The following is a 22,845-nucleotide window of genomic DNA, read 5'->3' as shown; positions in this document are numbered from 1 at the left end:
CAAACCTGACAACGTTGCTAACACTAACCCTAGCAAGAGCAGTGCTTCGCAGAATCTACCACCGGATTGGAAACGCCACTCACTGAGAATATCGGGCGAGAAACTCAGTGGGCTGTGTCTGAGGGTTATTTTACTCGACGAGCCCTTCGTCGCAAGCGACGGGTTCGACGAGAACGATGACCGGTGTTTGAGGTACCTAAAAGCACCGTTAGTGGGGATCGGGAGGATCCGAAATGACGTGTGATCAGGCCACCAGCGAATAGGTAGGTAAAAAAAAACAGAATCTACATCTGCTTTGTTACTCATACCGGTGACACAGTTCACGTACTGTTTGTATTTCATTCGTGTGGAATACACGATAAAATTCATCGTCAAAATTTAATTTTAGTTTGAGTATCACTAAACTTTCGTATACTTAGCATACCTACTTTAAAACCTACAGTTTTTATATACTGTTATATATATATTGATGGTTGAACGAGCCAGTGTTGGTGAATATCAGAATCCATTAACAATATTATTATCAAAGGCTCGAATATTGCATTAGACGAGTATAAGAGCTTTCAAATCTGAACGTATGACATGCTGGTCGGCAGGTACTATCCAATACTAAACTGGACACTCTTGTGTATGCTTCTATACTAATATTATAAAGAGGAAAGATTTGTTTGTTTGTTTGTATTGAATAGGCTCCGAAACTACTGAACCGATTTGAAAAATTCTTTCACTGTTTGAAAGCTACACTATTGTCGAGTGACATAGGCTACAATCTTTTTTGAAAAAAATTTGGGTTCCTTACTAAAACTCCAATAATGTAAACCAAGGTGTAAAAAAATTACCTAAAATATTCTTTACATTGCGTGCCCTGCAAAAACTATTGATGATAGAATAAAATAATGTACTACGACTTTGTAGAACACATTATTGTTTACAAAAAGTGTCACGACAGTATATGTCTAACTATTATAGTTATGCTTCAATAAGTGTACTTTTATTTAAAAAAATAAAACAGCGTCAAATATCGTTGAAATTTTTGTTAAAGACGGGCCGCTAGTATTAAATAAAGAGAGAAAAAATCCACCATTTTTGTTTACAGCTAGAACAATGTCCTCTCGTCGTCCGAAGACTTCAATAAGAGTATGATCGACGAATTCGGGGTGCAAGAATAACATGAACTGAACTAAAATGCTGTCCAGAGTCATAATAGTACTATGCGGCTTCTTCACGGCGGTCTGCTGTAACATCATTGTTTACACGCAGACGATACCACATGCGGTGAGTCGATGTTCAATCACATTTTGCCGGATTAAAGTCGTCGTGGCCTAAAGGATAAAACGTCCAGTGCATTCGTATGTAGCGATGCACCGGTGTTCGAATCCCGCAGGCGGGTACCAATTTTTCTAATGAAATATGTACTCAACAAATGCTCACGATTGACTTCCACGGTGAAGGAATAACATCGTGTAATAAAAATCAAACCCGCAAAATTATAATTTGCGTAATGACTGGTGGTAGGACCTCTTGGGAGTCCGCACGAGTAGTACCACCACCCCGCCTATTTCCGCCGTGAAGCGGTAATGCGTTTCGGTTCGAAGGGCGGGGCAGCCGTTGTAACTATACTGAGACCGTAGAACTTATGTCTCGAGGTGGGTGGCGCATTTGCGTTGTAGATGTCAATGGGTTCCAGTAACCACTTAACATCAGGTGGTGGGCTGTGAGCTCGTCCATCCTACTAAGCAATAAAAAAAAATAAAAAAAGAAAAAGAAAAAAAATCCCAAGCGTAATGACGAAACCAAATTTGGAAGGTACATAAATGTGAATATGTATATCGGAGAAGAGGTAGTCTGCTCAACATCATCATTAGTGATGGACAGGGCGTCCTAGTTTGTGCCCGTCCGTTTTATGCGCGTCTGACAAATGATCGAAAGAATCCTCGACCAGTGATATAGACTCGGCTTGAGATTTTTTCACAGCTTAGATTTGACGTAACATTTTTTTTATTGCCCTTGTATGCAGACGAGCATACGGTCCACCTGATGGTGACTGGTTACCGTCGCCCATGGACTCCAGCAATGATAGGGGCACAGCCAAGCCGCTGCCTACCGTTAAGCCTCGTTTGAAGAAGGACATGTCATAGCGCTCTGGAAACACCGTGGAGGGGAGCCTATTCCAAAGCCGGATGGTACGATGGTACATGTCAAACAGCTAACTTAAAAGGTTTTAATTCAGTCATAAATGAAGTTTTTGGCGGGAAATCGAGGAGCTAGATTGTGGGAATTGTTTTATTGTCCTAATGTAGTGTTTCTGTGGGCTTAAGCGTTTCATAATTTTGGTTTGTTTACTATTTAGCATCTGTGGAAGTGCATAAATGTAGGAAAATGAAACAGTCGCTGGATGTGGCTTCTCGGGATCTTCCAAAAAATCTTTGTATATAACCACCACTTTATTTCAGTCGATCTCATCTTATTTTAATTAATTTCATCCTCAATTAGGATTTAGAAGGAATTAGGATTCAGTCTCAAATAAACCAACTTCACCTCATTTCGTCCATATATATTTTTATATAATAGATTAGGCTGTATCGTATGATACCTTCGGTTTTCCTGTTAGAAAATGGAACAAAAATATGCATTGAAAATTAAATTTCACGATGAAGATTTTGACCTTTTGCATCATGCTTATTTGATTGATTGATTTCAGTCGAATTATACTATTTACGCGGAGGGGTATGATTTAAATAAATAGTGGATAAAATTTGCTTTTAAAACCATAAATTGTATCATGATACACTTGAAACTCAGAACTAACGTCTCAAGATACTTATCTTCACAAGACAGGGAGCGCACTTCGAACATCGATAACTCATTACCACTAATTATAGTCATATTTTTACCTATTTAAAGAAATTTGGTTTGCGCAGGTGCGTACAGTATCTGTTTAAACATGCACTTGTAATATTAAAATATTACACGCAATTACTTCCGATAGGTTGGAATTTTAAAAAACATATACCTTTTTAGTTCTGACGCTAAGACTCAATGGGGATTAACATGCCTCTCAATTGCATTGACTTGATCGGTTAGGTTACGGTCACTGGGTTTTATATCCACGGGTTGCCGACAATTTCTCACCTGGTCACTTAACTGGAAGCCTAAGAGGCTATTCCAGCTACGCCCCAACGGGTAGGTGAGCTCACGGGCTCAACCTGAGAGAACTTGCTAACACTAAGCCTAGCATGAGACGTGCTCTACCACTGGCTCGGAATCGCGACCCTCCGGCGAGAAACTCAATGGGCTGTATCTATGGCTCAGTTCGCTCGACGAACTCTTCGTCCTAATCGACGAGTTCGATGAGGACGGTGACCGGTGCTTGAGAGGCCTAAAAGTACCGAGAGTGAATCAACCGACAGACATGCTTCAAGCGACGGCAGCTTTGCATTGCCCCGTCGTGGTCGGACGGCGTTCATTTAGGCGAAACTAAAGTACTTCGACTACGTACTAAACGGCAGATAGAGCTTCCTTGTCCGTGTTAAGAAATTTCCTTCAGTATCTATCTTAAATTTGAAGACTGATGATGAAGGCGCCAGCTCGTTACGCGGCTAGTTAATGGCACTTTATAGAGCCCCAAAATAGTGCCACGTCTTGTCTGACCAGATTGAACATCAGGGTGTGGGTGAGGGGGAAGACCTTCTCCGTTCGGCTGAACGAACTGGCTGTTTCGTAGTGGCGTGCGTGTTCGCAACGCCTCATAGAGGCCTCAATGAAATCTGGAGGCGGAAGTCAATTCCCCACTGATTTTCAGTACATTCAGGGCAGGCCGCGTCCCGGACCTAGCGTGATTAGCAGAAGTTCGAGATTCATAGGACCGTGTTGGAATCGTGATCCAGGCGACAAGCCCATCGCTTGATCAATCTGCTCTATGAAGACCACGCGTTCTCGTTACAATAAAGAGCCATCGTGGTTCCCTACTCAGTGTGGTATTCTTGGGACGCATGTGGGCCCCAACAGAAAAGTATAATATTTATATACTATAAATTTATAGTAAAAATAATATTACATTCGGGTCCGTGGTCCGTGTAAAAATCATGAGTAAGTTTGGTGTACTAATGCTGAGAAATACCTCCCATTGGTTTTCTTTTAATTGTCTTTAAATAGTTTTCGTATCATTATTATAGTTGTATTATGATTTATGACTAAAGTAAGTACTTACTACTTTTATTTACTGGTGGTGGGACCTCTTGTGAGTCCGGACTGGTAGATACCACTGCCTTGCTTATTTCTGCCGTGAAGCAGTAATGCGTTTCGGTTTGAAGGGTGGGACAGCCGTTGTAACTATACTGAGACCTTAGAACTTATATCTCAACGTGGGTGGCGCATTTACGTTGTAGATGTCTATGGGCTCCAGTAACCACTTAACATCAGGTGGGCTGTGAGCTCGTCCACCCATTTAAGCAATAAAAAAAAACTTACAAGAATTTATTAACGTTTTTTAACACAAAATGTGTTTTTTTTTTTTAACTCGCGAGAACGGCTTAAGTACGCATGTTTAAAACTACTGTGAGTAATAAATAAGATTTAAGAAAGTTTATAAAAAAAGATACTTGCACATTTAATCGTGTATTTAATAAAATTTTGAGACATGCTTGTAAAAATAACATCTGTAGGTGACCCCAAAAGAACGATAAAGATATAGATATAGTTTTTGTTTTTAACACCTCACTGTTTGCAACCTGCTGTCAGATTATGAACTACCTACTTTTCTGACGTTATTATCATTACTAAAAGGTATTTTAAACTTTGTTTTTCTTTTATTTTTTATTTTATTTATTTACGCGTAGACGGAAGTACAGAAAGACAGGCCGATATTATACGAGGGCGGCACTGAAAATTTCGGGAATTAACGAAGTGACACAACATTACTATTTAAAAATGTATTTATTGCTTTTCGAAGTATTCTCCGCGAAATTTGACACATTTTTCCATACGATGGAACCAATCATTGAAGCAACCATTCCATTCGGAAGTTGGGGTCTCCAAAATGGCCGTTTTGTAGGCGTCCACAGCTTCTTCAGGTGATGAAAATCTCTGTCCACGCAATTTATTATTTATTTTAGGGAAAGTATAGAAATCATTAGGGCTTAGGTCGAGGCTGTACGGCGGATGGTCTAATAATTCTATGTTTTCTTGCTCTAAAAACTCTTTTGTTCTGTGCGCGGTGTGAGAACTCGCATTGTCGTGATGGAGGATGATGCGGCGGTTGCAGTTCTCTTTACGGAGTTCAGAAACGACCTGTGGCAAACAAATGCTAGCATACCATTCTGCATTAGCCGTTCTTTGTCCCTCAAGAGGAATAGTCGTAACATGGCCGGCCGGTTTTGGAGACAAACGTAGCCACCATTTTTTTTGCAACACTCCGTGAACGAACAATTTTTGTTGGCTTTAACTCATTTTCGAACACCCAAACTCGTGACTGGTTTTTTGTTTCGGGTTCGTACGCGTATATCCAGGATTCGTCACCTGATACAATGTTGTATACAGCATTTGAGGATCCTGCGTGGAATCTTTCGAGAGTTCTGACGCACCAAGTAACGCGAGCCGCTTTTTGCTCTTCACAGAGCGAATGCGGTATCCATCGGGAAAACAACTTTTTTACACCTAATTGTTCATGCAAGATTATTTGTATTTGACTCATGCCAATGTCTAAAGTTGCCTGAATTTCGCGGTATGTCACATGTCGATCTTCCTCAATCAGCTTACGCACAACATCAACGTTTTCTTGGGTGACTGCAATTTTTGGACGACCTTGACGGGATCATCACTGAGCTTGACACGTCCACGTTGAAACTCAGCAAACCAGCGATAAATTGTGGTTTTGGATGGGGCTTCATCACCAAATGCAGAAATCATCCGGTCAACACACTGTTTTTGTGTTAAACCACTTCGAAAGTCATAATAAATCATCGCTCTTGAATTTTCTCGAGTCAATTCCATTTTCTCAACGACTAAACAAGTTTGACAAAACCTCGTGACAAGACCGAGAATCTTTTTTTAAATAAATAAATGGTATTCGATTTTTAAAGCCAAGGAGTTTTCAATTAAAAAGATTTTAATATGACAGGAACAGTGGAAATATTCCATTCCCGATACTTTTAGTGCAGCCTAGTATTGAGGTGATATTAATAAAATCGAATTCGAATACAAAGTTTTAATCAAATTCGTTCACTTTTATGTAAAAAAAAATATATAAAACAAAAAAAAATTGTATAAAATAATGATGTAGAATATATTTATATTCATTTATAGTGTGTATGTGTTCTTGTGTATATGTATGAGTTTGTGTGTTCAATTTATTTTTCAATCCAAATACCTACCATTCATTTCTCTGCATTATGATTAGAAAACTATTGATAGAGATTGAGATATCGGCGTAATAGCGCCATGCGCGAATTACGGCCATGCCAATGTATACAAATACATAGTTTGATAAAAAAAATTGAAAAATATATCATAATGTCAAATTTTGTGTCATAATTAATTTCAACATGAGAACGCTTTTAACTTTTTGCTAAAGTTATTTTTATATGGAACCCCGTAGCTATTTTATATTGAGTTACATCTAGGCTATAATTTTGAGTGGTTATAATTTTGAGCTCAATTATTTAAAGAAGAAACGAGTCTGATGAGTGTCTTTTGTGTATGTAAATTTCAAACGGTACTGATACGTTGTCGCTCTCAATGCACCTTATTCGAAGGTCGCATAAGAGCGATAATCGTGGCGTACCTCTGAGAAGGCTTTTGTCCTGATGAAATCATACACGGTCATCTGGCCCCAAACTCGAATTCTCTTCTTTTTCTCCACCTTATCCCACTATGTGGGGTCGACATAGCTAATTTGTCTCTCCCATTCTCTTGTATCAGCCATCTCAGCACTCACTCCTCTCTCTCTCATATCGTCATTGACACATTCCATCCATGTCTTCTTCGGTCGACCTCTTCCCCCTCTACCTTGCACTACCATTTCCATACAAACTCGAATTCTCTGTACTGTAGAAACCAGATAAATATAATATAATTCTTTTTCTTCCTTGTCTCTACCTTATCCCATTAGGCGGGGTCGGTACACCGAATTTTTCTATTCCATTCTCCTGTATCAGCTGTCATCTCAACACTCACTCCTCATTCTAGTGACCTCGAGGGGTCATGTTAGACTCACCGAGCGAGTAGGTGAGCTCACGGGACTCTGACCTGGTAACGTTGCTAACACTAGCCCTAGTAAGAGCAGAGCTTCGCTGAATCTACCACCGGATCGGAAACGTGACCCGCTGAGAAGATCCGGCGAGAAACTCAGGGGAGTCTACGCGCTCCGCTACTATCGGCGTGTCGCATTGACAATAAATATGTCAATCGTTAACATGATCTCGTGACGCAAATCTTTAAGGTTCGTTACGTAGCCGCTTAACATTGCGTGTGCCGCTACCTCGTTCACTTAGTACGCCAATGAAAAGGCAAAATCTTAATGTTAAAACGAAACTCGTTTTTTTGTTCGTAAATAATTATTAATAATTAAAATTAATTATTAAAATTACACTGGTGGTAGGACCTCACTGGTGGTATGACCTCTTGTGAGTCCGCACGGGTAGGTACCACCGCCCTGCCTATTTCTGCCGTGAAGCAGTAATGCGTTTCGGTTTGAAGGGTGGGGTAGCCGTTGTAACTATACTGAGACCTTAGAACTTATATCTCAAGGTGGGTGGCGCATTTACGTTGTAGATGTCTATGGGCTCCAGTAACCACTTAACACCAGGTGGGCTGTGAGCTCGTCCACCCATCTAAGCAATAAAAAATAATAAAAAAATTATAATAATAGCAATTTTCTTTATAATTCGATTAATTATTAATGATTTAATTAATAAATAAATCAAGAAATGCTAAAATAACCTATAATGTGTATGTATAGGTACAAATTACAAGATTATTTGTCGTTTAAATATTTATCTATGGACGTGTGTACATAATGTATTATCGATAAGTATAATAAAATCGGAGACGTGCTGTGTTTGTATATTTAATATTTTTTGCAAACAAACAACTTGATAGATATAATACTAAAACTTAGAGCTTAGGTGATGAAGCAAATTCGTATATATTTTTTACGAAATATAATTTATTTTAGTCACCTCGTATTGGATTCTTTTTTAAAAATCTAAAATTCCACGATTCTGATGTACAGATTTCTCATGGTTTTTGGATTCCGGAAAAGCACCCACGAAACAAGAGCTTATCTATCGAATTTAACTTATCCAACCATTTGAACCTTAAATAAGTTTCAAAGTGGCAGATGCCGATTGCGAAACAACTGGGTCTCCGTTTTTCCCCCTACCTATTCTCTGGTAGGGTAGCCTGGGGGGTATACCAGCTACGTCCGGCCGGGTAGGTGAGCTCACGGGCTCATCTTGAGAGAATTTGCTAACACTAGCCCTTGCATGAGCAGTGCTCTACCACCGTACCGGAATCGCGATCCACAGAAGATCCGGCGAGATACTCAGTGGGCTGTGTCTATGGGCTAGTTTGCTCCTCGAACTCTTCGAAGATGACGACTTCGACGGTAACCGGTGCTTGAAGAACCTAAACCAAGAGTGGTGAGGACGGTGGTTTTGCGTTGCCTCATCATTTTGTTCGGATAAGCAACCCTTGTTATATTAGTCGGGCTCTATAACCACCAGACCGAGGAAGCCCTATGGGGAGAAATGACAAATTGACTTTATTTTCCAATAGCCATGTCCCCACTGGCCCGACACTCGGAAACATCATTAATAAAACTAAAATGTCAATAAGTATATTATTGTTTGATCAATAATGATTACACAGCTGATCGAAATGTTATCAGACCTCGAGACTTCGCGTCTTATCACAATAAAACATGTAAGAATAAAATTGCAGTCGACAAACCCAATTAACAGCTATGAAACGGGTATGTACTATATATGTATGTATACGAATAATCGCTCTGGTGACCGATATTTTTTGCTTATTTGATAATTAATTCATCAATCTACGTATTAACTATACTAATCCTATTTGTATATTTTTAATTAAATAATCATTTAACTCTTCTATATCTATACTAATATTATAAAGAGGAAAGATTTGTTTGTTTGTTTGTTTCGAATAGGCTCTGAAACTACTGGACCGATTTGAAAAATTCTTTTTCCATTAGAAGCCGACATTGTCCCTGATGAACATAGGCTACTTTTTTTAATTTTTTTTTTTTTTTTTTGGTTTCATGTGTGTTTTAATGTTTCCGAAGCGAAGCGAGGGCGGGTCGCTAGTCGTTTATATGTTTGGAGATTTTTATCTCCCCTTGGCATGGTGCCATAATAATTTTATTTTTTTATTTAGGGTTGTATTTGACAAGATTGTTTTAAATATAATTTAGTCTATAGCAGCTATGCTCTGCCTAATTAAATATCTTTGAAGAGAGATTGAAAACGCCCATCCCTTGTCTTCGCAAGGAAATGAGCATCCAAGACATAGATAATGCCTCGATAATATGAGACTTGCTACTTAAACTTTAAACGTTTATCTTATAGACCTTTAATTAATTGCCTACCCGAGGGATTAACCGTCTATATTGCGATTTCCTGTGTATACATATATGCATATGCACACGTCTCCTCTTCTTCTTTTTCTTCACCTTATCCCACTACGTGGGGTCGGCATAGCAAATTTTTCGCTTCCATTCTCTTCTATCAGCCGTCAGCTCAACACTCACTCCTCTCAGTCTCATATCGTCATTCACACACTCCATCCATGTCTTCATCGGTCGACCTCTTCCCTCTCTACTTTGCACTACCATTTCCATACATCTCCTAGTCACATACATCTTCTCTCTACGCATCACATATCCGTACCACGCTAACTGTCCCCTCATTTCGATACGGTTTTTAGACAAATACGTTAGAAAATTGAATCAATCCACGAACACTATGGACTTTATCGGTCTGTCAAAAGTTCAGTGACATGGCGATGATCGCCATGAATCAGTTATTTATATCAGCTTTGCGAGTGCTGTGTGAACCAGTTTCGAAAAAATAAACACCAAAATTCACTGTCGTATAATTGAACTCCTATAAAATTAAAATCAAACGAAATACTGATAGCTTTACTATCTACAAAAGTTCCAGAAGTGTAAGAATACACAATCGGACAACGATATTATGTCATCAGTTTTGAGCCCCGTGAGCTCACCTACAAACGTTAGGGTTATGCTGAAATAGCCTCTAAGGCTATCAGCTTAGGCAGGAAAAAAAAAGCCAGCCTATTTTTTTTTCCAGGGTAAAAACGATTTAATATAATCCATTTATTAAACTTATATAAACTGATTTTGATAAAATCGAATTGTTGATACTAATACCAAATAAAACGGTCCTTTAATTACAAAAATAAATGTTGTGTATTAAGCGAAATGTTGCCTAAACCAAATAAATAGCCTTTCACCCCTCGATATAATTTTGGTTTGGATTTGAAATGTAACAAACAGACACAGCAATTGTCATAATAACTCTTCGTAGTTCCTCAAATGTACACGAATACTGGTGGTAGGACCTGTTGTGAGTCCGCGCGGGTAGGTACCACCACTCTGCCTATTTCTGCCGCGAAGCAGTAATGCGTTTTGGTTTGAGAGGGGGAAGCCGTTGTAATTATACTTGAGACCTTAGAACTTATGTCTCAGGGTGGGTGGCGCATTACGTTGTAGATTTCTATGGGCTCCAGTAAAGCTTGGTATTAATCTTCTGAAGGTATCTACCACCATTTCTATTTCCATTTAGTTTCTTTAATTTACCGACACCACTGTATTCCGTTGTTTTATATTTGCACTTAAATCTGTAACTGCAATCTAATTCTAAGCTTATTTCACGTTATATTAAACACCAAACACAACGTATGATTCATATGTGACTAATCATTGGAATGATAGGTTAGTATACCGTAAAATAAGATATGCCCGATGTATTTCTCAATTTTATGCGAGTAGATACAGCTTAACAGGTAGGTACTGAGGCGAATTAGGTGCACGTCAAGAAAATAGTCGTCGTGGCCTAAATGATAAGGCGCCCGGTGTACCTACTCGTATCGAGTGATGCGCCTATGCTTGTGTTCAAATCCCGCGTGGAGTACCAATTTTTCAAAGGAAATATGAACTTAAAAGATGTCCACAAACAACTTTTACGATAATGAATACTATCGCTCATTGGGTAAAAAGTGATCCGGGAACTCAGGCTGACCAATACGGTACGTAGCAAAAATGATTTCGTAGCAAGAATGATCTTATTACCCGAAATCATTTAATCCATTAAAGTGGTCTTAATCAAAACGTTTTTGCAAAATCAATAAAAGAAACACCATATCGTCGCTGTCAAACCAAAATCTGCTGTGTGCAAAAACTCTATTTTAAATAAACGAGTAAAAACATTTTCGTATAAAATTTTATATGAAGGTGAGAATTTTTAAGAACTATATCAAATGAAAGCTATAGATAAATATTAAAGCAATAGACACGTTTTTTAAATACAGTAGATAAGGCTGTGAACTATACGAATAAGTCAAAAAGTAAAAATCTCAAAAAGCGCACACAGCAGATTTTGGTTTGACAACGACGATATACAAACGGCTCATTATATTAAAATTCTCTTTGGATATTTGAAACCCTTAACGCCTTCATATTAATTACTCTAGTAATCCCAGTGAAGCAACATCTGTAAATAAATGATTATTATCTTATCAGCACTACGGATTGGTGTACATTTCCATTCGATAAACGATGTCCAGTCTTTTATCTGCCATCGTTAACTAACGTTCTTTAACCAAGACCAAGCTACACCTTAATGTTGTTTGAAATAACATCTAATTGCCATTAAGAGTTTCTCCGTTGTAATATGTTTGGCAGCAGTCAATGTCTCGTTTAGCGATCGTCGACACCAATAAAATGTTTTAAGTGGCATCCCATTTGTTTTGTTGTAGAAATACTAGTTGTCAGTTTTAATATCGAACTGTGCGAAAAGAATCGTTCAATATTAATGTGCAAAGTGATTGTGCTCTCAAGAAATAAAAGCGGTATCGGATGAAACCGAACATTTAAAATACACGATGTAATTGAACTTATGTTGATTCTGGGACGTAAGCCCAAGAAAATTGACGCAATTGCCATATAAATTGCTATAATAGATAGTATTTAATCTATCGACGCTGAACACCACACCAAATAAAAAGTTATCGTTAATGGTGCACGCATTTCTAGTGAACGAAGTTTGTGTGTGTAAAAACGTACGTGAAACATCTATAAGAAGCGGTGTTCTCGTTAAAACAGATCGTGTTCGTATCAGGAGGAACAAAAATGAAGCCACGTTTGCCTATAAACGCTGTGAAAATCCTGTACATGTATGGCTTTCAATATTTCGTTAGTATTTTTTAATAATAAATAAATAAATAAATATTTACTAACAATCACGCCACGTTAACTGGTCCCGTGATAAGTTCGTAAAGAACTTGTGTTACAGGTACCAGATAACGGATATAAATGTAAGATTTTTATTATACACATACATATATTTAATATACATCCATAACCCTGGAAAAGACATTTATATTTATCATACAAATATCTTCCCTAGGCGGGATTCGAACCCGCGACCCCCTTGTGCAGTGACCATGTCACTTACCACTACACCAGACGGCCGTTAATGGATATGAATTGGTTTAGTTATCTGTCTAGAATATCATAGCGCTATCTTTACGCGTGAGTATCGTAAAATGTGACTAAGGGCTCCCATGTAGAGTGGGCAGTAGCGTACTTCTGAAACATACATACTGCAATTACCAATTGGAATGTCACGGAATTAGTCACGCAGCCACGTCGCGTCGGCTTATTGCGAGCCCTAACGGGTCGGTATCGACATGCTACCGCGAAATAATCAAGCCGCTGTGTAATATAACTGAATTAGACATCATAAGTCTTTTTGATGAATTGATTTTGATGAACTTGTTAGACATCATAACTCGCTATTTTTGTAAAAATCTTCTTTAGGTTCGCTTTACTCAAGATAAAACATATAATGACAAATATTACTAAAGCAAATAGTCTTAATTAAATCTTATACTACACAGCTTAGCTATTTTATTTTAACTCCCTAACTTATAGTAAATTGCCTAATACAATAAATACCAGATAAACGCTATTAGAAATATAATCTTAAAATTTGCCAACATTTCCAAGCCAACCGATGCGGAAACTAAAAACATCACTCATAAATTTAACCAACCACCAAACGTAAGCAGCAAAAGATCACGGATTTTCTTAAATGTCAAAATTACAATACAAAACTCCATCCACACCAACTGATATTGTAGGTATGTTCCAAACGATATCCGCACGGATATTGACAACATATATGTACATGTTATCTATTATGGTGTTCATAATCGCAATCTTTTGGCCATAGGACCTCATTTTGAAAAGTCGATCTGTCCAGCCGTCGATCGGAGCTTAGACGATCTCGGTCAATTAAAACAACAAGAATACATTATCAAATTAAGTAGATGTAAATAGAACTTGTTTGTTTTAATTCGACATAAAGCTTGAGTGCCTACTTTTCGTCGGTATGAAGGCACAGAACAGGTTGCTGCGATGCGTGTACGTGCGACCCGATACAGGTTGCGGAAACTCTTAACGATTTCATATTATAATATCTGTTTTAATACTTAATACTAAAAACTCTCAATGTCGAATCTCTTATTATGACATGTGAGAAGGGGCGTCCAAGAAATACTTGGATGGACTGCATGAAACAAGGAGAGTGTCAGTGCAGAGATGATGTATGGAATGAAAGAATGAAAGAAGATAAACATGCTGCACCAACATGGTGGAATAAGGGTGTGGCGGTAGGCATCATTAATCACAAGATATTTGACAAATGCTTGAATCTCGCTTACGACATTTTCAAGATAAGCTTTGATAAAGTTCCAAACAATAACATTAGGATCGTCGGTCTACAGAGCAAAACACCCGCTCGGTGGAAGATCTTCCTTTGTCTTAAACCTACCTTCCGCCTATACTAAAAAGATTGCATGAGCCACGTTGTCTGTCCAATGAAAGAATAAAAAGAAAAACAAAAAGAGGGGAGATGTCATTTGGCGTGCGCGCGCTCAACGCAGAATGATAAATCTACGCCAACATACTTGCGAGGATAGGCAAGAACATAATATATTCATTCGCTTAAATATTGATATATTGAAACGATAACGAGAATTGTTTAACAGGCATACGATTTAAAAACAAATTAAGCAACATATTCAATATTTTATCTGCTTGAGTAACCTAGAGTAAGTTTGAATAATTTGAAACGGCTACCAATATCTATACATTAATACGTGAAGCAAAAACTTTGTATCCCTTTTTACGAAAATTGCGCGGACGGAGGAGTATGAAATTTTCCACACTTATAGAGAATATAGAGAAGAAGTGCACAAGGATAATATTTTTTTTAAATAATGCATAAAAGATACATTAAATCAATAAAGAAAACATTACACACACTACATACCATGTATTTGACGCACACACGCATGCATACTATTTATTGTCAAACTTTTGTTCTTGACGTCTGTTGTCAAATTGAAATTAAATATTGTATGTCTTTGTTAATATTTTTTATAGTGTAGTCTTGGCGGAATTCGTGATTATAGAAGTATAAAATACAATCATAATAGTGTACAAACTTACAATTTCAATTAATTATAGTCGAATTTCGACTACTGCGGAACCACTAGTAATATATTCATTCGCTTAAATATTGATATATGTGAAACGATAACGAGAATTGTTTAACAGGCATACGATTTAAAAACAAATTAAGCAACGTATTCAATATTTTATCTGCTTGAGTAACCTAGAGTAAGTTTGAATAATCTGAAACGGCTACCAATATATATGACGGAGGAGAAACGCTGAAGGAATGTTTTTAAAAAGTGTGACGTCAGCATTGTTGACGTCACGGTCATTAAGTTCTCGATGATGACTCATATTTGGGCTTCCAAAACAAAACTTCACGAGAACTGCGTATATTGCACGAGAAGCATAACAACGTTACAGAGAGATCCGTACTGTACTACGGCTCGGACACGAATGACTAAACGCTAGACAGCACGGCCGTATTTATAGGACTTCGTACACGTCAGCGTGTTTACAAGTATTAAACACGTGAGCGTGTTTACAAGATTTTAAAGTATTGAAATTACAATAAAAGGGACTGTTTAACATCAATTTCTTATCACAGAGTAATTAGTTGATGATCAGTAGGTAAATAGTCATATTTGCGCCGACACGGCCATACTGACAGGCGGTGCGCGCTCTGCACCGGCCTCGTTGATTCTCGTAGGTTTTTCTTTGATTCTCATTGACCTCAAGTTTCTCTGAGTAGCGCATCTGTTATACTTGCGTTACTTGTAACTATGTAGGTTTGAGACTTATTAATGCGATTTGATTGTAGGGTTCTCGGAGGGTATCGTAGGGTTCTCGGAGGGTATAGTAGGGTTCTCGTAGAGTTCTCGGCGGTTCTCGTAGAGTTCTCGGCGGTTCTCGTAGAGTTCTCGGCGGTTCTCGTAGAGTTCTCGGCGGTTCTCGTAGAGTTCTCGGCGGTTCTCGTAGAGTTCTCGGCGGTTCTCGTAGAGTTCTCGGCGGTTCTCGTAGATTTATTTGAGGTGTTCGGATAAGGATGTTGTGTAGTGTGATGTTGTGGCGTACACTGTGGTACTTATGTAGTGGGCGTACACTGTGGTACTTATGTAGTGGGCGTACACTGTGGTACTTATGTAGTGGGCGTACACTGTGGTACTTATGTAGTGGGCGTACACTGTGGTACTTATGTAGTGGGCGTACACTGTGGTACTTATGTAGTGGGCGTACACTGTGGTACTTATGTAGTGGGCGTACACTGTGGTACTTATGTAGTGGGCGTGCACTGTGGTACTTATGTAGTGGGCGTACACTGTGGTACTTATGTGGTGGAATTTTAGTAATCAAAAATAAAAACTTATCTTTGAGTGTTGATTTTGTTGCTCGACCATGCTGATTTGTGAAGTAGATGTATAGGCTCATCGGCTGTTGCTGGAGGGTAGTCTTCTTCCGCCGATATGGTTAAATGGTCTCCAGGTTGTTGCTGAGCGGAGGCGGCATGTGATCCCACTTCTGATGACGGAGGAGAAACGCTGAAGGAATGTTTTTAAAAAGTGTGACGTCAGCATTGTTGACGTCACGGTCATTAAGTTCTCGATGATGACTCATATTTGGGCTTCCAAAACAAAACTTCACGAGAACTGCGTATATTGCACGAGAAGCATAACAACGTTACAGAGAGATCCGTACTGTACTACGGCTCGGACACGAATGACTAAACGCTAGACAGCACGGCCGTATTTATAGGACTTCGTACACGTCAGCGTGTTTACAAGTATTAAACACGTGAGCGTGTTTACAAGATTTTAAAGTATTGAAATTACAATAAAAGGGACTGTTTAACATCAATTTCTTATCACAGAGTAATTAGTTGATGATCAGTAGGTAAATAGTCATATTTGCGCCGACATATATATAAGTTATTGAGTAGTAGTAGTTAGTAGCAGTAGTATTTTATCTTGATTTTTGCTAGTCGTAGACATATCATAATTAAAATTACTTTTACGGTTTACTTATTGGGTGGTTTGTAACCTACGTACGGACAATTAGGTACGTAAGCTTAAATAAATGGTTGTAGGGTTTTTGACGTATTCTTTTCCCTTTATTATCTCATTTCTGTTTTATTTGTTAAGCTTTGACGGCCTCACTAGATACCTGATGATGATTTAATTTTGCATACATAATACAAAAAGGGACACTTAGGTATACTTAATTGGGTACTGCTAATCCTGAAAGAAGTAATTTTCCCAAGGGATATAGCTTTTTTTTTTTCAAATTATCCCGAGAGAAACCTCTTAAAAATCCAAGTATCTTAAAGAAACCAATGATTATTATAACATCTCGACACCTTTGAGAGACTAAAGTCGAACATCGGTTAGTACAACGGAGGGTAGAGGTAAGGGGCACACTTTGTGGATGAAAAATTGCCCATCGAAAAGGGACCAATTAGGATGGCGCCACCATAGCAAGTGTCAGATATAGCGCCAAAAGTTTTGTTAAAATTGTCAGTTCAGCACGGCTCCCTCCACTAAGCTTTTCGTCGGATCTTCCTAGTGGGTCGCATTTCCGATCCGGTGGTAGATTCTGCGAAGCACTGCTCTTGCTAGGGTCAGTGTTAGCATCACTCCAGTTTGAGCCCCGTGTGCTCACCTATTAGTTAAGGTTACGCTGAAATAGCTTCTCAAGGCTATCAGCTTCGGTAGGAAAAAAAAATGCGGTTCCCTTCGTTTACCACTGCCACATTAATATCCTCTACTAATACTCTCGCGTTGTTTTAGTGGGTTTTTTTTTATTGCTTAGATGGGTGGACGAGCTCACAGCCCACCTGGTGTTAAGTGGTTACTGGAGCACATAGACATCCACAACGTAAATGCGCCACCCACCTTGAGATACAAGTTCTAAGGTCTCAAGTATAGTTACAACGGCTGCCGCACCCTTCAAACCGAAACGCATTACTGCTTCACGGCAGAAATAGGCAGGGTGGTGGTACCCACCCGCGCGGACTCACAAGAGGTCCTACCACCAGTAATTACGCAAATTATAATTTTGCGGGTTTCATTTTTATTACACGATGTTATTCCTTCACCATGGAAGTCAATCGTGAACATTTATTGAGTACGTATTTCATTAGAAAAATTGGTACCCACCTGCGGGATTCGAACACCGGTGCATCGCTTCAACACGAATGCACCGGACGTCTTATCCGTTAGGCCACGTCGACTACAAATGTGGGTGTTTGAGTTGAAATTTTCTGCTTACAGCTGCAAACTTTTTCTCCTTGTTCTCTACTGTACCCTCCATAGTACAGAGAGCGCACTATCTTTAATCAATGACTGACTGTTTATAATAAGGTACACTTGATGTCGCTACCGCAATGTTATCTCGTTTTTAAATGTACAATACTCGTATAAACGGGGTCAACATGTAAATATTACGCTTGTGTTACATATTTTATATTTGACCTTGAGATTCGCTACGCGTTTAAAGGATTTTTTGGTCGTTCGTGTCACGAAAAAATGTTTTATAATCAATAATAATCATTGTAAATAAAGTAATGCGTTTTATCTTGTGCAAAATATTAACTAGAAATAGTTTTGAGGTACCAATAGGCTAACGTCCAGTATCAACTATGAAGATACCCCAGATGTTGGCGAGATGTCGTTACTTTATTAACATTGCTGCCCACTGAGTTTCTCGCCGGCTCTTCTCAGTGGGTCGCGTTTCCGATCCGGTGGTAGATTCTGTGAAGCACCGCTCTTGCTAGTGTCAGTGTTAGCAACCGGATTGTTAGAGCCCCATGAGCTCACCTACACGTCAAGGAGAAGCTGAAATAGCCTCTGAAGGCTATCAGCTTAGGTTGGAAAAAAAAGAACATTACCATTGAGACAGACTTAAACAGATTTTAAAATACCTAACAGAAATGATATGTCTTTGGGATCTAATCGCGGACTAGGTGACCCGTGATCGGAAGACGTCTTCAGGTTGTTGAAGCTAATCATTTGCTTCTACCTTAAATAGAAATGTAAGAAAGCAAGACCTGATTCTCTTTTTCGATCCTTCTCGACAATTTAACTGAATACCTAATCGGTGGTAGAACCATGATGTCTTTGAAGTGCCTGTGAAGGCCTGCTCTAATAAAAAACTATTGATTTTAAACCAGCCTATAAGTTTCTCGGCGTACCCTTGTGAAACCGTGTTTTTTTTATGTGATTTTTTTTTTCATCGACTAGACAAACAAGTGTTTGTAGATTAAAGAAACCTTAATTAGTATCTACTTGTATTTCAAGTTTCTCAATTAAATTGGTAATTTATGAGTTTAATATCGGCTATTTACACTTAAAAGCCATAAATACGAACCATAAATCGTTGAAATGTGTAAGGGCCTATGCACACCACGTTTTTAAAGCTTTTAGCCTACAGAGCAGTTTGTTGTTGTTTGTATCGATACAAACGCGATGCTGACGCGCGCCTGTATCGATTCAAACGCGTATTTGAATTTATACAGGTGTGCAAAGGTCTACAGGCTGCGGCTGACTTGCGTGCGTATCGCGTCTGTATCGCTACAAACGCGCGTCGACGGCGCTTTTAAAATATGTAGTGTGCACAGGCCCTAAGACTGTTAAATTTTTCATGATTGTTGTTTGTAAGGCGTAAGATGCAAACTTGTTTTTTTACTACGAAGCCGCAGCTGTTAATAAGGTTTTTGTCTAAAAAAGTTATTGAGTAGCGTCATAATCTGACACAAGCTGTCAGTACTAAATCTATACATTAATACGTGAAACAAAAACTTTGTAACCCTTTTTATGAAAACTGCGCGGACGCAGGAATATTAAATTTCCCACATTTATAAAGAATATAGAGGAGTGCAGAATGTTATTTTTTTTTTTAATTTTATGCATAATTATATCCAATAAATCAATTAAAAAAAACATTACACACACTACCATGTATTTGACATGTATTTGTTTTGTCTAAAGTGTAGTCTTGACGAAATTTGTGAAGAAAGATGTATATTATCTTTGACAATAGAACCATAACAGTGTACAAATTTATAATTTAAATTAATTATAGTCGAATTTCGACCACCGGGAGACCACTACTAATTATTATTATTCTAAGAAATCGATTTCATTAGAAATTATCTGTCGATAGATAATGGAGGAATTCCGCGACATCCCGGCTAGTTTCGGCGAGGAACTGCCGCCGGAGGGTCTGCGCGGACTCCTGGTCGAGGGCGTCCCGGCTGACGGATGCACGGCCCTGGATAAACCGCCCGTTGTCGACAGCTTTACCGGGAAATGGATCGTACTCGTAGCCAGGTGAGTTCCAATGCTATAACCCAGCGTCACTTAAGGCTTCGTCAAACAGAACGCGTACTTAGCGCTGCGTTTTAACGTCGCGCTCTTTTCATGTCACACGAATTGACTAAATGAGCCTAACGCCACTTGACGCAACGTAACATCCGCCAAATCACAGCGCCTTTCTATAGCAGTCTGAAAATCTAAAAGTATTAAGATATCGAGTGATTCAGATGTGGCATTGTATAAGCATGAGTATTTTCTAAATTTCAAATTTCAAATTCTATCAATTTGTCGGGCATTACCCAGTATTTTAAAAAACATTCACTCGGATGCTAAAATAAAATTTGTAAAAAATTACGTCTAACGTCAAAGCGTCCTAACGCCGCGACACAGCGTTGCGTACTTATAGCGCTGGCGCTCTGTTTGACAGTTTATTACCATAGTAGTACAACATATTATCTCGGCGTCATAGCGCGCCATCAGTTTAGCGTTCTGACGCGCGCTAAGTACGCGTTCTGTTTGACGAAGCCTTTAGACTTAAGACGTATCTATTAAAGGATTTCTTGACTGAAAAATGATGTTCATACTATTGATTAAGCACAGTAAGTTTGCAGTCTACCTTTTACTCCTGAGACATGTAATTATCCGATCGATGTAAACCTTGAAACCAGAATACATTTATATCGATCAGTAATTCATATTTATATTCTCTTTTCATTCTCTAACAGTAGGATTATTAAGGAAAGGCTTACAAGGATTCTCCAAGCTTCCTTTATTTGTTTAAAAAATATATATTGCACTAGAAGCCGATCGTATTAAAGTATTTGCTCTAAACGAGGCATGTGTTCGAAAATTTGAGGGTAGAACTAAGGAAGACCATCTGAGTGTATTAAAAAGTGTCCGCTGAAAGAGAGCCAATAGAAGTGGCGCCACAGTAGCAAGTGGAAAACTTTGAAAAAAAGCGCCATTAACTATTAGATTGTGATATTTAATTATGAAGGAAAGAAACGCTTTCTACGTAAATGTAATAAAAAAAACACGTGTGGCACTCGGGGACTGCCGCGGTAAAGCTATTGCATAGCATTTTTAATCAACTTATGCAATTATAATTAGACAATAATAATTTAATATTTAAACAATAATAAAATAAGATATAACACGCTATATTTATAAACATTAACAAAAGCAAAACATTAACTGACCCTTTCACACTCATAAGCTAGACCGCGCGAGAGAGAGATAGGCAAACTTTTCATGATGCGCATGCAGTGCAACGCGCGCTTATTCACAAACACTACATAAGTGCAACGTGGGAATGTGTCGAACGCGAGCTACATGGTAGGCGGAGTGGTGGGTGTTAGGTTTTATTTTCGTTACAGAATTTATTGATTCGGTCGCCGCGCTCAAAGCCCGCGATAAAAGCTATGCAATAGCTTAACAAATTCTTGAGATTTAAATACTGAATATATTTAACAAAAGTCACGAAAAATATTTAATTGTTCAACCCACCACACTTCGCTCTGTTTAAAACTGTTATATTCATATCAATTCCACTTCCTACACTAGCGCTATTTCAGTGAGTCTTCCAACAACAATAACTTGGTGGACACTTTTTCAACTCGTCCCCTATACAAGCTAGTCCTCCTTACATCTACCCTCCATAGTTCGAGATAACACTCTCTAATGTGCTAACGTCTTTTATAAACGACTTAAAGACCAGTCGTTATAATTAACCGATTATCTGTTTAAAATAAATACCATTTGATTGATTTCAATAGGCAAAGGTCGCGTCTTTATCGGCGTATTTGTTCGACAGATACAACTGCAGCTTCGAAGTGAAGATACGCAACGCGCAGGCGGCCGGCTTCGATTGCGCGATCGTGCACAACGTGAACTCGAGCGATTTGGGTACGTTGCTGGCAGCTCTTGTCCATATTTTTTCCCCTACCTATGCTGATCGCTTTGAGAGGCTATTTCAGCTTCTTCTTGACGTGTAGGTGAGCTCACGGGGCTCAAACCGGATGTGTTGCTAACACTGGCCCTAGCAAGAGCAGTGCTTCGCAGAATCTACCGCCGGAACGGAGACGCGATCCACTGAGAAGATCCGGCGAGAAACTCAGTGAGCTGTGTCTATGGGTTAATTCACTCGTCGAGCAAAGGCAGTGCTTCGCAGAATCTACCACAGGATCGGAAACGCGATCCACTGAGAAGATCCGGCTACAAACTCAGTGGACTGTGTCTATCTGTTAATTTACTCGTCGAGCAAGAACAGTGCTTCGCAGAATCTACCACCGGAACGGAAACGCGATCCACTGAGAAGATCCGGCGAGAAACTCAGTGGGCTGTGTCTATGTGTTAATTTACTCGTCGAGCAAGGGCAATGCTTAGCAGAATCTACCACCGAATCGGAAACGCGACCCACTGAGAAGATCCAGCGAGAAACTCGGTGAACTGTGCCTATGGGTCAATTTACTCATCGAGTCCTGCGCTCGACGAGGACGGTGACCGGTGCTTGAGCTACCTAAAAGCACCCTTAATGGATCGGGAGGATCCGTAATGACGTGCTTAAGGCGACGTCGACTGTTTACCATTCGGTCCACAGGATCGGGTATGTAACCTCGTCGATGTGTTATCCTTCCGATCCACTAACGGTGCTTTTAGGTACCCCAAGCACCGGTCATCGTTCTCGTCGAACCCGTCGCTTGAGACGAAGGGCTCAACGAGTAAATTAACCCACAGACACAGCCCACTGAATTTCTCGCCGGATCTTCTCAGTGGGTCGCGTTTCCGATCTGATGGTAGATTCTGCGAAGC

General features: G+C 39.1%; 1 protein-coding gene across 3 annotated transcripts in view; it reads left to right on the top strand.

Annotated features, from left to right (window-relative positions):
- The window catches only part of LOC101738329 (E3 ubiquitin-protein ligase RNF13), a 44,081-nt gene that overhangs the window by 9,455 nt on the left and 11,781 nt on the right, over nucleotides 1-22,845 (top strand). For all 3 annotated transcript variants that reach the window (XM_038015951.2, XM_004923000.5, XM_021353386.3), the window contains exons 2-4: nucleotides 1,097-1,275; nucleotides 19,883-20,049; nucleotides 21,848-21,939. In XM_038015951.2, coding sequence (XP_037871879.1) covers nucleotides 1,186-1,275; nucleotides 19,883-20,049; nucleotides 21,848-21,939 — 349 coding nt within the window. In that variant the 5' untranslated portion in view covers nucleotides 1,097-1,185. The remainder of the gene's footprint in view (nucleotides 1-1,096; nucleotides 1,276-19,882; nucleotides 20,050-21,847; nucleotides 21,940-22,845) is intronic.

The sequence above is a fragment of the Bombyx mori genome, chromosome 15 (assembly GCF_030269925.1).
Source record: "Bombyx mori chromosome 15, ASM3026992v2".
Classification (NCBI taxonomy): domain Eukaryota; kingdom Metazoa; phylum Arthropoda; class Insecta; order Lepidoptera; family Bombycidae; genus Bombyx; species Bombyx mori.
This window is presented reverse-complemented; position numbering and strand designations above follow the sequence as displayed.